The sequence below is a fragment of the Orbicella franksi genome, chromosome 4 (assembly GCF_964199315.1).
Source record: "Orbicella franksi chromosome 4, jaOrbFran1.1, whole genome shotgun sequence".
Classification (NCBI taxonomy): domain Eukaryota; kingdom Metazoa; phylum Cnidaria; class Anthozoa; order Scleractinia; family Merulinidae; genus Orbicella; species Orbicella franksi.
In genome coordinates, this window is record NC_138148.1 from 20,100,737 (window position 1) to 20,116,533 (window position 15,797).

The 15,797-nt window shown below is 40.0% G+C and overlaps 2 protein-coding genes and 1 pseudogene across 2 annotated transcripts; 1 reads left to right on the forward strand and 2 right to left on the reverse strand.

Annotated features, from left to right (window-relative positions):
* Positions 1-279: 279 nt before the first annotated feature.
* LOC145483644 (uncharacterized) lies at positions 280-4,550 on the forward strand. The gene is made up of 4 exons (XM_081462180.1): positions 280-1,516; positions 1,875-1,964; positions 3,103-3,608; positions 4,310-4,550. Exons 1-4 carry the CDS (start codon positions 784-786, stop codon positions 4,541-4,543), a joined length of 1,563 nt encoding a protein of 520 aa, XP_081318306.1. The 5' UTR covers positions 280-783; the 3' UTR covers positions 4,544-4,550.
* Positions 4,551-6,628: 2,078 nt separating this feature from the next.
* On the reverse strand, positions 6,629-7,611 carry LOC145483643 (ATP-binding cassette sub-family C member 4 pseudogene; annotated as a pseudogene).
* Positions 7,612-8,902: 1,291 nt separating this feature from the next.
* Positions 8,903-11,421, reverse strand: LOC145485605 (ATP-binding cassette subfamily C member 4-like). Its single transcript, XM_081464244.1, has 2 exons — positions 11,348-11,421; positions 8,903-9,551 (listed from the first exon to the last, which is right to left on the reverse strand). Exons 1-2 carry the CDS (start codon positions 11,419-11,421, stop codon positions 8,903-8,905), a joined length of 723 nt encoding a protein of 240 aa, XP_081320370.1.
* Positions 11,422-15,797: the final 4,376 nt, after the last annotated feature.

Below are 15,797 nucleotides of genomic sequence, written 5' to 3' on the forward strand. Positions count from 1 at the left end.
AGCGAAATATGATAAAATACCAGCAAAACAAGCAAATTGTGGCTCAAGAAACAACGTACGTATTTATCCACATTTTGTTTTAATTTTGCTTTGGATTTAAAATGTTTCAAATAACGGCTTTTTGCGACTGCAATTCTGGCAATAATGTTAGCGCTATATAAATTTAATTATTGTTATTATTATTATTACTATTATCATTATTTTCTGTGTCCACTTTCGCTAAAATATTCATTGCAATATTGTTTATAGTTTTGCTGTTAAATTAATCCTAAACTAAAGAAAAATAACTGGGATTGAAACGATTTGAGTGGAACTGAAAAAGTGAAAATAGGTTTTGGCAACACAGTTATTATCGGTTGCTTGTGTTAAATTTTTAACTTAAAACTTAAAAATTTAAATTTAAGTGCTCGCTGCTCTTCATCAGGTATTTTCCAAAGTGCTCGCTGCTCGCAAGGCAAATTTGATCACTGCTCGTGTTCGCAAAAATAAACGCACTGCTCGCATGCTCGCAAACGCTCGCAAAGACCATTCGATACCCCTTCCAAAGAAACGAGAGTTGGAACTTTTAAACATCCACTTCGTAATTAGGGCCCTGAAACGAGACTGCATGCCGAATTTCAGCAAAATCGGTGTGGTACAGTGGCCGAGACATTTTTGTGTAGCTCGAAAATAACAAACTGACTCTTAATACTTTCTCCTTTTGCAGAGTCACTTGGAGGAACTTGCTAGATAGCTGCTGTCTTATAACTCGACATTCTACAGTGGACCTGCAGGGCTGTTATCATGGCTACGACATGTCTTCTCGCTGTTCTACGTCTTCATTTGAAACAAATTCTGTTGTTTCTAATCTTATGCGGGTCAAGTTTGCTTTTTGTACTGAGTAATTCCTGGTGGGATATGAGGACTGGTTTACTGGCATTTTACAGATATCCCCGAGAAACAGAAGAAATGGCAAGATTAGAGGATTTCCGTCGCGATTGGTTACGTCAACGCCGAGCGCGAGTAGACTGGCAAGAAATACTAAGACCGTGTCATGATAATGCGGCCTGGGGCCAAGTAAAGGATGGCTGGGGGAAACTCAATAGAAGTAACGCGAACACAAGTGACATAATATTTAAAGACATTAGGCCAGCGGGAGAGTTTAGCAAAATTTTTATCCAATCAAGAACCTCAGATAATCGAACGAAGACGATTGGTGGAGACTCGTGGAGGGTTCACGTGCGTGGCCCATCAAGCGTTGCGGTCACTGTTTTTGATCACAATAATGGAACTTACGAAGCGCTGTTTCTTATTACGGAGCCTGGTGCCTATCAAGTTATTATATATCTTGATTATAGTCTTTGTGATGCCTTTAAGGACCCACCGCGCGACTGGTTCATTAAAGGCAACGCCCAGGGAAAGTTTCAGAAAGATGGGCTTCTAGGAAAGCTGGACGAATGGTTAATGCAGCCCTTAAAGAATGGGTTCCCTTTGAAAATAAATGTAACGCAAGCAAGACTGAACACGTCTTTGACAGGTAAGTCTTCAAGGGAAGTGTCTCGTTTTCTTTGATCACTGCCCGACTGTTCCCACATAGAAAGAGAATGACCAGGGGCAACCGTTAATTCTGTTATTTATATTTTAGAATGCTCCTTTGCCGATTTCCCCTCCCCCTCCCTCCACGCGCGCTCTCTCTCCACAAAATAGTAAAAGGATAACTTTTGGGTATTGATTTGCAAAGGTACAAATTGGTTTTGAAGTATGCAGCAGCTATGACCAGGCAGGCTGAATGCAGTTCTGCTGACTTAATATAATTGTTTCATGTTTAGTTTAGTGTCTTCCGAACAAAACCACCACAATGCGTTAATTTAAATCTAGGTTGTTTTGTTTTCAAGACAAAATAGACTCTTGTGCTTACACCTGCAACCGCTTGTGGGATGGATTTGGTCGGTGGACAAATGGCATATGGCGGCCTTATGTCAATGGTAAGTGGACATTTGTAAATTTATGTCTTTGTGAGTAGAATGGGCAAACTTGCTGAATTCTCAATGGTCTAATCAAAGACGTTTCTTGGAAGGCTAGCTCCTGATTGGCCGAGCTCGATATTCCTGCAAAAATGCCCTAAAATACGAAACATATGTTTAAGCCCCTTCAACCCTCCGCCTGGATCAAGCTGAACTTTGTTTAGCTCTACTCTCCCACAAATTTTGCACTCATTCTTTGAGTCTCATGCAATCTATAGGCTTGTTTTTAGGAAGCATCAAGTGCGTTTAGGACTCAAGAAGGAAAAAATGCTTGGCCTGGTTTTGACATAAACAGGGGAAAATTAGCTAGTGAAAAAACATAAACTATATTAGTCTGTGAGAAGTTGGCACATATTTTTTTGGTTCCATTACAACTCTACCTCGAGTTTAACTCATACCATTACCGTTGAATCTATTACAAAAAGCATCAACGTCACAATGAAAAGCAGCCACGTTGGCAGTCTGATATCCTCAGCCATTGTCTTTTTTCAAGTAACAAATAGATAAATCAATCATTCAATCAATAATGACTTGATTTAAATTCCATTGCCTGATAGAGCTAACTCAGAAGACTGTATAATCTAAAATTATATTCAGATTAAAATTCAGTTGAAGTCTATCTCCTAAATTTATAATAAGAATTACAGATCTTGACCAGATAGATCTATATTTTTTTAATGCTGTGCTTGGATGAACTATGGCTGGGTGCTGTTTGAATACCAATACTGAGTTTTACTCAGAGGGAGGGACCTAACTACTTTGTGAAATGCTTGCCTTAACATACGGCTTCAAACCTAGCTATAAAGGTATGGAGCAGTTTTCAAGCCAAAATAATCACTGTATCCAATCACAAAGGACACAGATAGTACAGTGAACCAATCAAGACTCGAAAAAATGACATGTGGCTGACGCAAGGCGCGGGAAAACGAGCGTAGGCGAGTTACGATTGGTTGTGGTTTTACTTCTGATTGGAAGAAAAAATGGCGCGAGTATTTAAAGCCAATCGCGTAGCGTAGCGATGTAAAACCAGTTACTGTTCGACACTCAAATGAAAACCGCTCTATTAAGATTTTGAAACTTTTTTTATTTGCCTGCCTAGAGATGTACAATGGATCGCTGTCATCAAGCTATAACCGTTCTGGTACTCTCTGGGTCTACGGCGATTCACTGGGCGTACGTTTCTCTGGCTCAATCAGTTCCCGCAACCTGTGTAAAAAGCTTTATACAAACTGCAAAAACAGCTACAATTGGCTCTATCCTATAGCTAGCGAGGGACGTAGCAGGACAGGAGACGACGATCTAGATTTCAGTCCTATAAAGGTTCTAAACCCCATTCGCAGCGCTCTTGGTAGTCCAGAAATGCAGCAAAAGGACAGTGTACTGCTTTTGAACCTTGGGCTCCATTATCCAGTCAGTCTTAATTTTACTGCCTACCAGAAAATTATTGCGGATGTGATAAAGATCTTGAAGGATACTAAAATTAATTCACAGGGGAAAAGAGTTCCGAAGTATAACACGAAAGTTATTTGGAAGTCAACAACTGCCATATGCAAGTATAAAGCACCAAACCCTGGCGGCACGGGTGAGAGATTCCTTACACCACAGGTATGTACGACATCAAGTTGAAGAACAGAAACAACACCAGCAAACGTTATTTATATGTTGTAGGATCTTAAAGAGAGTATTTCTCTAAAAAGAGTCTTTCATCTGCATTATACTAGGGTAATGAAACACTTGGTAAAGATTACCATGTCGGAATTAAGAGTAGCAGCTCTCGTATGCTATCATAGTCAGTGTTAGTGTAACAGCTGTCATTGTTTTCAGGCAGGTGGTATTGTTTCCACAATGGTAGCGAGCACTGGCAAGAGCCCAAAGTGGCATGAGCTATGGAATAATACAATTTTTGTGAAGCCCTTTAGGTTTAGATCATCGGCTTGCAATTCAGTTGGCAGAAAACTGTTCTTTTTTTCAAATAATGTTGAGACAAATTTTCCTTTAAAACTTCTACAAACTTTGAGCTATGAAGATCGAAACGGTGTTGAATTTTTGCGTTTGACCCGCTGTGAACAGGCTGCTATGTCCCCGGGCCCATGCAGATCACAGGAAACAGTGGTTATCATTTACTTAGGCTGATGTGGATCAATAAGTCACTTGCTGGCTGCCTTCTTTCCCTTACTCCCTCACTAAAAAGACCCTTGAAATCGGAAAGAGGGTCTGCATTCTAGGGTGTACTCAACTCTCTGGAAGTTCATCTTGATTGTAATAATTTGGTTGTGACATCATTTTAATATATTTTTCTCACTCAGCGTGTTCTCCTGTTCAGTGCTTACGGGATGAAAGCTATGTGTGAGGCAGGTTTTGACGTCATAGACTTGTATCCAATGACCGACTCGTATCCTGGTGGCACACTGGACGTCGTGCACTATCCAAATAAGGTGTTCGATACCGTGGAAACATTGCTGGAGAGATATAAAATGAACAATAACCAGAGACTGGGCACGAATGAGAGAAATCGTAGAAATAGACGCTGTACAAGTTGACGGAAATTCTTAAATCGCTTTAAATATTTAACAATTATTCCACGAGCACGCGTTGAATATGAATTGGCAGCCAACTCGGCGCTACGCGCCCAGTTGGCCGCTGTAATCATCTCATATCCAACAAGCGCGAATGGAGTAATTGTTTCATTAAAAACGCCCAAAAATTTCGAAATTAAAATAAAGTAAAAGTAAAAATACCTAAGAAATTACGCGCATGTTTACCATATTTGTGGGGCATGGTATAAATTTATCTTATTAGATGTTTTGGCGTGCAGTATCGCTGAATATTTTTACGAGTTATGCCGTATTTTGACGAGCCCGTAAGGCGAGTGAAAATACAAACAAAGAGCAAAAATATAAAGCGATACTTCACACCAAAGCATCTAATAAGAGATTTATTATTCAACTGCTGTAGTCAATAAATTTATCAATGAAAGAGGGAGAGTGTGACAGTTTTGCGTGCGCGCACCGACCTGTACGGGAAACAGGTTTTCTACTGTACAAATAACTGTACAATATCGCTATATATTTGTACGGTTATTTGGACGGTATTAGCTGCAATTGGATAATAATGGCTCATATACCCAGATGCCTAAGCCAATGGAAACTCTTAAATTGCAATATCCAATGATCCAGTATTTAATAAGTGGGATTAACTTCCTTATCCTTCATCTTCCTATGTTTTGAAATTAGGTTGATTCTAAGTGAGAAGCTGACTGTGAAAGACGTTTAGTACAGTATGTCACGAAACTTCCTGTCCCTCCTATGCCCTTTGACTGTCTTCAAATTCGTCTTTAAATGCGGTGCACTCTGCTTCAAAATTAAGTTGAAAAAGAAACAAAACCAAACACAGTTGTTACACCTCGCAACTCAAATAAGTTTTCCGATTGGAGGAGAACGTGTCACGTGTCGTGGGTCAAAACTCACTAACTCCCTTGGGCGAACAAACCTCACTAACTCGTCTAACTCCCTAGGGAAACAACAACTTGAGCTTTCGGCTTGCACGTGATCAGGTCGTGCTCCTTGAAACCACGGCAAATTTGTGAACCAGCCGGCGTCAAGCCAACGATTTATTCGCAGCATTTTTCTATTTTTGAGTTGGGAGGTATAACAAATTCGACAAAACACTGAATGACAGTCTTGCCCCGCGGGAAACAGTGAGTTTTGTTTTCCCTCGACCACAATGTTCCCCTCGGCTTCGCCTCGGTGAACACTGAGGGTCTCAAAAAAACAAAACTCACTGTTTCCATTGGGGTCAGTAATTTTAAAACATTGCTGGAGAGATGCCGATAAAACAATAAAGTGCTTATTGTTTTAAAATTGTTACGGTATCACTCGACCGACAGAAAATATACACTGCGAAACTCTTCAACAGACCCAACTTATTTATTTCACGATACGTAGTGAAATCCTAGTTGCAGAGGAGCGACCTCTTAGCAGAGGGTTTCTTCATAGCTGTGTAATCTATCATCAAAATAACCTACCACTAAAACTTCAGTCACCACTGACACAAACCCACAGTAAACGCCGATGTCTCCGAAGAAGTCTCCTCTCAATCCACAAGACTTTAAATGAAGTTCCTTAATAGCTCGTCGCTCCTTCGTGAACGTTCTTGGAACCTCTAACACAACTGTTCATGTAGCATTACATCGTAATTATATCATTTAGTAGAATGTTCTAAACTGTTTCGTAATGTGACGGTAGAAGGTTCTGGTGCAAATATTGCGTGACTAAACATTACCTAGACTAGAAATTACCAGAAACTTAGTATTTACAATTGCTCTCCATAGCAAAATGTACTGCCCGTATTGAAACGGCGCCTTCAGTACGATTGGCCCATGATGTCGATTTTTTGTCGCTCAGTGTAGAAGTCACACTTTACTGTAACATGATTATTTACAATATTTATAATTGTGATTTATTTAGCCCATCAAAGTGCGTTCGGTTAGTTGAAAATTTTGTGCAACAAAATGCTGGACGAAGGCGGTGCGTCCCCGACCATTACCTATTCTGTTTTTTTTTTTTCAACGCTGCTCCCTAACTAACAGAGCGCCTGAAACAGGTTATGCATTATGGTGAATCATTAAACTAGTCAGTATCCTTATTGTAGCCATGATAAAGTCTCGAAAATTGCCTGTACTCATTCTGCAATAGATCTTCCGGTTTGTCGAATTCGACAACTTGGCCGTTTTCCAGAATCAAAACTCGATCGTAATCTATGATGGCGTTCAGTCGATGCGCAATTGTAATGACGGCGCAGTGCCTAAATTTTGTGCAAATTGTTTCTTGAATTACACAATCCGTTCTGTAATCGACATTTGTTGTTACTTCATCCATCACTATAATCTTGGATTTTTTCAACAATGCGCGAGCCAGGCAGAGAAGTTGCCTTTCACCAACGCTGAAGTTTGCCCCACATTCTTTAATCTCCTCGCTCAGTTGTTGTGGTAATCTCTTCACCATGCTCTTCAAACTCGCTTCTTCCAATGCATCCCAGAGTTCCTTGTCGTCGTGCTCCTCAAAATGATCTAAGTTCATGCGCAGTGAACCGGTAAACAGAACTGGACCCTGGGAAATAACTGATATCGCTCGACGAGAGCTTTGAATGTTAAGATTCCTGATGTTAATGTCATCAATAATGACGTCACCGAATGGTTGAAGCATGCGAAAGAGAGCTGAAACCAATGCATGATGACTTGCCAGCTCCTGCGCGACCAACAATTCCAATTTTCTCGTGCGCATGTGTAGTAAAACTGACATCTTTTAGTATTTCTGGTCCACCCTGATAGTACACTAGACCCAGGTTCTTTGCTGTTATTTGGCCGATCTGCGGCCAATTTTCTGGAGGCTGAGAATGATTAGCGTATCCAGGCTCTTTCTCAATGTGAGTATATGAGATGACACGTTCAACTGACGTCATGTAATTCTCAACTTCTGAACATTGTCTTACACCGTATTGAGACGTATCTACTGCAAGCTGAAGAGCGTATGCAATGGACAATGCCGTAATACCTGCAAATATAAAGATATGCCAAAAATTAGTGGACATTTTCTCAGGTAAATTCAGACATTGATAAGGATGATAAGTCCAAAACTGGATTCTGAAATCCACCTGGACGCTCAAACTGCGTTTACTCGGGCCTCGTATCGCAATATCAAATCGTACCCGACAAGTATTGAAAACAATAAAACAAATAAAATAATCTGGATATCTCACACAAGAGTCACGCTTAGATATTTACTATTCAATTCTCAAGTTGCTTCATTGAGTATCCTCTTTATCCAATTGCTTGTTGTTCGTCAGGGATACTTCGAAGTGCTATTCGCGAAGATTCTTAATTTTTCACTACCTGAAGTGTTCATGAGAACTAGTATGAGCTTTGTCAAATTGGCTAGCTTTCAAACTCCATAATTCATGGACTGACCCATTGCTAAAACGTACGACAGTTTCCAAAGCCTTCTTCACAAAACACCTCATTTTTTCTTATTACGTTGCTCGCTCTGGTTGTTCGCGGAAGATCAAGATTTCTCATGCGCAGTCGCCATTGTCATCCCCAGTTTCCACGCGCCTGACATGCACTATGACCCCACATTTTGTGACCAGGAAAGTACGGCCTGCATTTTCTGACTCGGACTTTCCCACGTAAATAAAGATTTGAGTTTCTTTTCTAAACAGATCAATTTAAGTTCACACGGATCGGTAAAATGTATAATGTACAATGTACAATTAACGTACTTTGTACAATGTTCTGAAAGGAGGTTAGGACAAAAGCAACTAAAGAAAAGAAGTGAACTCTCTTGTCCTAAATTTACGGACAATTAAGAATCGCCTCCCCACCATCTCCTTCCTTGTGTTTCGTCTTATAGTAGATAAGAGACGTAACACGTAGTTTCAGCAGTTTTATAAATGAAGCTAATACTGTTGGTCTGAGATTAGAGTACAACAATGAATTGGTAAAAATTGCTGAATCCACGGATCACAACATCTCCAGATTTACATGATCCTGATTGAGTGTAGAGAACGAGAAAAAGAACTAACGTCATAAAGGTGACGCAGATCAGGTCCACATAAAGTCCTAGCCATCTGTTTCTGGACAGAATCCAGAACCAGCACTGATTGTGACCGTCTTGAAACCCGGAGATAAATAAACAAAATAGTACTAGATAAATAATTCACGAAATTAAAAGCTGAGCACCCCTGCTGTCCTACCAACAGTAATGCATAGAAACCTTCCACGCCTTAAAGAGAAAAAGACTACCTCGTCATGTGTAACACCTCATTACATTGTCCATTTCATCAATACATAACCCAAAAGATGAACTCACATTAATGAGAGAAGTTATTTTATTAACATCACTTTAGAACCCAAACCTGTACAATTCTTCCAGAAACCCATTTTCCTTCTTACTTCTGCGAATAGTTACCAGTCCCTCCAACGTGTCACTAAAATGAGAGAGCATTGGGCTTCGATTTACTCCTTCCAGTCGGCTCAGATCACGTGACGTCCTTAAGTTATACCTTCCAAACCACATAAACAGAACCATGAGTTGGGTGGCCGGCAGAATAATCCAGGGATTCAGGATAGATGGCAGAACGACCGCTCCGATACAAAGCAGAACAATCTCAACAGCTTGCAGGAATACATCTGGCAGCAACTCGTCCATGATGCCAATATCTCGAGAAAACCTGTTTATTATTCGTCCAACTGGATTTGTGTCGAAGAACAAAACCGGAGCTTTTAACACCCCCGACATCATGGAATTGTGTAAGTGTTTAGAGGAGTTTAACAAAGCGTTAATGAACACTGTTGCTATAGTGACGGAGAGGACAAAGGAACCAGCCGAAATTGCTCCATAGATATAAAGATTGCCTGTCTGATACTGCCGGTCATTTGATCCACTAGTCAAATGAAGTAACCACCAATCTGCGTATACGTGTAATCCTTTTGAAAAAAAAACAAAAAGGATTTTAAAAAAGGCCAAAAAATAAAAGACTAAACTTTGGCCGCTGATTTACCGTATTTAATCTAAATACGTCTTGCATTCCGCCGGGGCCTGGCGGTCCATCAGGCTGACTTCTGTTTCTTGTTTCTGTAGCATGAAATGACTAGGAGTACATATATTGCTAACTCAAACAAACGGTCTGTTGTACTGCTTGATACAATCCCACTATCGGTAGACTACAATCCTGGAGGCTAGGAGCGCTCCTCGCCTCCAGGATTTCGAGCGGCCTTTTTTTTCTCGTGGTTTTCCGTCGCGTCACGCACGACGGACTGAGCGAAAGAGGGACTACTCGTAGTCTACGCTATCAGCGTAGATTTAACAAATAGATTCCATGTTGCCGTGCGTCTGTTCACTAATAGATCACAGATGACGTAAAAATGTGGTAAGAACAAAAAAGTGGCACACGAGGCGATAGCCGAGTGTGTCAATGATGTTCTTACCACATTTTGACGTCTTCTGTGATCTATTAGGGAGCTTAAGCAACGACGACGGCGACGCCGAGGACGACGACTAGTAAAAAATGAATTTATATTTTACAAACGAAATTCGCGATTGTCTAGATCTGTTGGGTACGCAAATGGCTCTGAAAACGTGCTTAACCTAAATATGCAACGACGGCGTTCAATTCAACTGGAAATACGAAAAATTAGCCGTCGTCGTCCACGTTTCGTAGACGACGCAGAACTTGGTCATTTCACGTTGTTATTTTGCAGAGGACGGCAAAGAAATGTACAGCGATTTATAACGCACGTGCACAGGTATTGTTTTGCTAATTAAACCTTTTGTTTTGTGACGTTCACGTTGTCGTCGTCGTCGTGGTTTGCTTAAGCTCCCTATTACTGAACAGACGCACCGCAAAATGGAATCTATTTGTTTTATATAATAACGAAAGAAACTTCTACAGGTAAAGCTTTTTTTTCAATTTCAATCAAAGTCTTTCAACATAACTCGAAAGCCGGCCTTTGCCCACTTTGGTGAACACGAAAGAAGCCATTTGACGTAATCTTTCGCCTATACAAAATGAAACAATCTCATTGGTTGCTATGCGTAGCAAAGAATTGTGATTGGTCCAGGAAAATCACGCCACTGTCAAACTTGACTCGAGCGTCGCTTCTCGTAGAATGAAAACTTACAGCGAAAGCAGAATTGAACTGCGAAATCTACAAATCTTAAAGAAAATGCTGAAAAGTCAAGTCAGTTTTTGTCATCGGAGCAGCACTGTGAGCCGAAAAGCTTGGACGTTGCCTTGAATATTGCAGGAGTTGAAAAATTACGCTCGGAAAACTTGCGGTTGTGGTCAACCTGGAGGCCATTCGATTCGAGTTTTGAATGAAAGGAACGTTAGTGATGGTGGAAATTCGTGTCCTCAGAATAATATCTTTTTGTTCTGTTGACCAAATTAATTGTAGTCTCTTCGCTTTTCACAGTGAAACTTGTCAATGGATGCTGACATTGACTACACGCCCGAAACACTTACTACAAACTCTGCAGCAATATTTAGGTTTCAGTACAACGTGCAAACGATTTGAACCTGGTCGCAACCTCATCAAATTCCCAGTAGTGCATTCCGCTCCCCTAAAATACAATTGTTCTTATCATTCAAATCTTCAACCTAATAGCAGAGCGGCTAAGACTCATTTAATTGAAAACTTTATATAATGGGAAAAGCTCACCCTTCATTGAATGTTCGTAGTTATATGCCAAACACTATGTTTCTTTGACTGATTATCCAATTGCAAATGTTTATCAAACCCGCCCACAAAATCCTCGCCTCAGAAGATGTCGAAATAAGCCCAATACATGAGTAATTCCTCCTCTTTTTTAGAAGAATAAATATGGCCGTTCTGAACTGTATCAGGATCAAATCCTGACATCTCCTCACATACTATTTACCTTCACAACATGAAATTTGATTGGCTTTTTATAGTAGATCCAATCTGATTGGTGTGACATACATACATCTCTCACTCACTCACTCACTCACTCACCCATTGACCCGTAACATACCCGACGCGCCGACTAAGAGGTATTCTTTTAAAAATAACTCAAAAAGCCTTGCGGAATTGAAATAAGGCGTAAATGGTGGTCTTTGCAAACAAAACTGGGATCCTTAGGTGAAGTGATATGGAAAATGAAACAGACAAGACTACGTAATGTCACCTGAGCTTCCTTGCTCGTCCAGTGATTGGGCTGGGACTGTTCATGTAAAGAAAACGTAACGAGACAACGACGTGAACAAACTGAAAGCCAAGATGTAACCGTGGACAGCTGTGTGGAGATGGCTGGGTCTCGTCAGCACGATAGCAGCAAAAAATAGAGCAACCAGCACCAAGGCCAATTTGTCATTACCATATGCATTCGGTAAAGGCAATTGGCCTTGGTGATGTTGTTGCTCAATTTTCTGCTGCACGAGGCTCAACCAGGTGGAAACAGCTCGCCGTCCACGGTTACATCTTGGTTTTCAGTTTGGTCTCTATAAGTGTCAGCCTTGCTTTGTTAGATCTCTACCGTTGGCTGATCTGATCTTTTACAGATCCTGCGTATACCGGCAGCAACTTAATAAGACACTTCTTTTTTTTCGCGACTGTCAAAACATTTAATTTCTGAAAAGGGAGTCTTTGCGGACTCACTTATGCAAAATAGCTAACAGGCATAGCAATAGGTTTTTGAGTGACGTATTACTCCCCTCAGGTGCCGGTTCAAGAAAGGGAAACTTACAAAATACGGTCGCAGCTCCTCTTTTTGCCCAAATAATATTTTTACAGAGTGCACGAGAACAAAGAGAAATGGGAATCTTTTGTATCAACCGTTATTTTGAAGACTGGCATGGTAAATTAAAAAGACAACACAAACAGCGGTGATAAACATTGTAAACCAACGCATTTTTATACTAAACTTGATTCAGTTTCAGTTTTTTTTTTTCAGTTTTTTATTATCGCACACTATTCACAGAAAAACAACTTAACGTAAGATGGTTTACAATTAACTTGAACTTGAAGATGGTGTCACGATGTCACCGAAACGCTGTTCTTTCTTATCGATAACTAAAAAAAAAATGTATATATTTGTGAATTGGTTACTTGAGACATTTTTTTTCTCGCCAATATAAATTGAATAGGCCCTTTGCAGCTGGGGTCACGTGACCAAATTTTCCTAAAAAAAAATTTATATTATGGGCTATAACTTAAAGAATGCCAGAAATGGAAAGAGCGCATCGAAAATACCAAAATGGCCAAGTTTGAGGCCCCTGGAATCAAGGAGTAAGTTTATACGACAATTTGAATTTTCGGAAAATTTAGAGGATTTGTATGCAAAATGTTGCTGGAGAACAAGACTTGCTCTCCAGCAACTTTTTCCACACAACTCTTCTTATTCTTCTAAAAATTCAGACCGTCATAAAATCTCCTTCTTTAATGATGGGGGCCTCAAACTTGACCATTTTGATATTTTCGACATGCTTTTTCCAGTTCTGACATTCGTTAAGTTATAGCCCATAATTTTATGAAAAATAGGTCACGTGACGGCTTAGCTGCAAAGGGCCTATTGTTATGGCTCCCTCTCATTCTTTCATGTCAATCATTTCAAGGGGGCGGTAAAGCATAAACATTGGTATGACTACAGGCGGATTTTTTGCGTCTCGCGCTTCGCGCTCAGTTTCATATGATTAGTTTCGTATGATGGGCAACATAAAGCACTTAATGAATGACCCCAAGGGAAGCAGTGAGGTTTGTTTCACGCTACGAGACCTTCAATGTTCACTGAGGAACATTGAGGTCGAGGGGAAATAAAACTCTCTATTTTCCCGCAGGGCCAGTCAAAAGTGTTTTGTTATACCTCCCAACTCAAAAACAGAAAATAAGAAAAAAAACTGCTAAAGAATGATTTGCTTGGCGCCAGCTGGCACAACAAATTTGCCGCGGTTTAAAGGTGGCTGTTGTCGAGGTATTGAACAGGTACAAGCATAGTCTAGCAGGAAGAAGAAAGATAAAACCATTTCTTTTTTAGAAAATGACTCAGAAAAAATACTCGAGGAGTCTCAGTCTGCATTCGAGCGAGACTAAACCAAACACAAAATTGATCTTGGTGAGCCGAGAACCATTGCTTTATCTCGAATTTAACAAACCCAATAAACAAAATGTTTATGAGATTAATTTATTGAAAAAATTCAACTTTTCTCAGTCTCAAAATAATTGTCGACACACTGATTGATATCAGGAATGAAACATCAAAACAGCTTCTTAAAATCAGTTAAAATAACATAATCTTGCTTTCCGATGCGAGTGTTCCAGTCCGTTTCAGGGCAAAGCAGCGAGCAAAGTATACCTCACTACAGCTCACGGCCAACTGTATTGCAGCTAAAAGGTGTCTCCGACACTATTTCAAACTGATTTGAGGACAGGACACGAATACGAGACTACAATTAATTTGGTCAACAGAACAAAAAGATATTATTCTGAGGACACGAATTTCCACCATCACTAACGTATTATTCTGTGACGATTTTACAATGATAATGGTTCTTGTTTACCACTGGAATGAGAAGATACGTTTGAAATGAAACTAAATCTTTTCTCCTCAATGTTATCAGGGTTTAGTAAGTAAGTAAGTAACAACTTTATTTACAGAGGGTAACACATAACAGTAAAAAACTGACGAACCAGTGGCCCTCTATCCTGAGTTAAAAATTAAAAACTATTTACACTTATAAGATAATAAAAATTACAAAAATAGAATACAGCTAAAAATTTAAAGATATGATAAAAGTTAAAAATTTAAAAAATATAAATCTAGATATGCACAACTAAAAACTAAGCTAAGAGTTTTTGGACAAAAAATATTTTCTAACAGCAGATTTAAAGGAGGCAATGGAGTCTTTCTTGCGAATGTCTAAAGGGATGCTGTTCGATAGTTTTGCTCCATTGGCTTGGAAAGTTCGGCCCCCTACCGTTTCTCTGTTATAGGAGGGGCACACTAAGTTATATCTTCCATAGCGACTGGTTCTGGTGTGTCGGTCTGAGTTTCTCGTTAAAAGTTCTGTTATATAGCTCGGACAGTTATTTTCATCTTTGATGCGCCTAAATATTAAACTAGACCTTTTAAGGTTTAATTCTTCCTCAAGTGGCAGCCAATTAAGTCGTCTGAGAAGCATCTCGCTTCTTTCACCAATATCCGCATCCAAGATTACTCGAGCTGCTCGCTTTTGCGGCTTGGATACGCGGTTAACGTTCTCTTCTGATGCAGTGCACCATGCACATGAGCCATACAACATTATCGGCTTGATCAAGGCGTTGAAATAAAGCTTACGCTCAGCGAGAGGCAGGTTACGCTTAATCTTCTTCAGCACCGCAATACGTTGTGACACTTTTTTACAAATGTCATCTATATGTTCAGTAAACCTCAAGTGAGTGTCTAATTTTACCCCAAGTAGTTTCTGTGAAGTTATTTGCTCAATCTCACTGCTGTTGCATGATAATTTAAGATTCGTGTCTGGAGCCTTCTTTTCCAGTCGTTTGCCAGTTACGAGAAGACTTTTTGTTTTAGAGGCGTTAAGTACCATCTTGTTGTGAGATGTCCAGTCTGTAATCTTGTTTATGTCTTCTTGGAGCCTCTGTTGAATTGCAGGTAGATCTGAGACTACAGCGGAAGTACTTAAAGTAGTGTCATCTGCATAAATGTCTACAGTTGACTTGGAGACTGAGTTTGGGAGATCATTCACAAAGGTGATAAATAGCAGTGGCCCCAGTACCGATCCTTGCGGAACACCGTGTGTGATCAGTCTGTATTCTGAATGCACTCCGTCAAGGACAACTGAACTCCTTCTGCCCTTTAAGTAGTTCGTTAAGAGCATCAGTTCCCTAGATGTTATACCGTATGCCTCGAGCGAGGTTTTCGCTTTTTCACATTAATAGCCAGCACGAATTGCAGTAGGAGAAAAAGGAAATTGTTTTCGTTCATGTTAACTTTAGTGAGGTATATGAAGTCTTGGACGTTTTATTGTATTAAACACAAGGACTTTGGTAATTGAAAAATAAAGACTGACGTGTATGTTGCCGGTTTGTGATGTTTAGTCCGGTTGGGAGCGGAGTGTGACAGTTGGATACATACATTGGGTTGTTTTAGAGTGCATAATGTTCAGTGTAATGGTGGCTAGTTATGAACGAGATGAGTCTTGAGTTTTGAAGCAGTTCATGAGTTAGCAGTATGCAAATGGCACAAGATATTTTTATTTTTAGTAACAAAGGGTAACTTG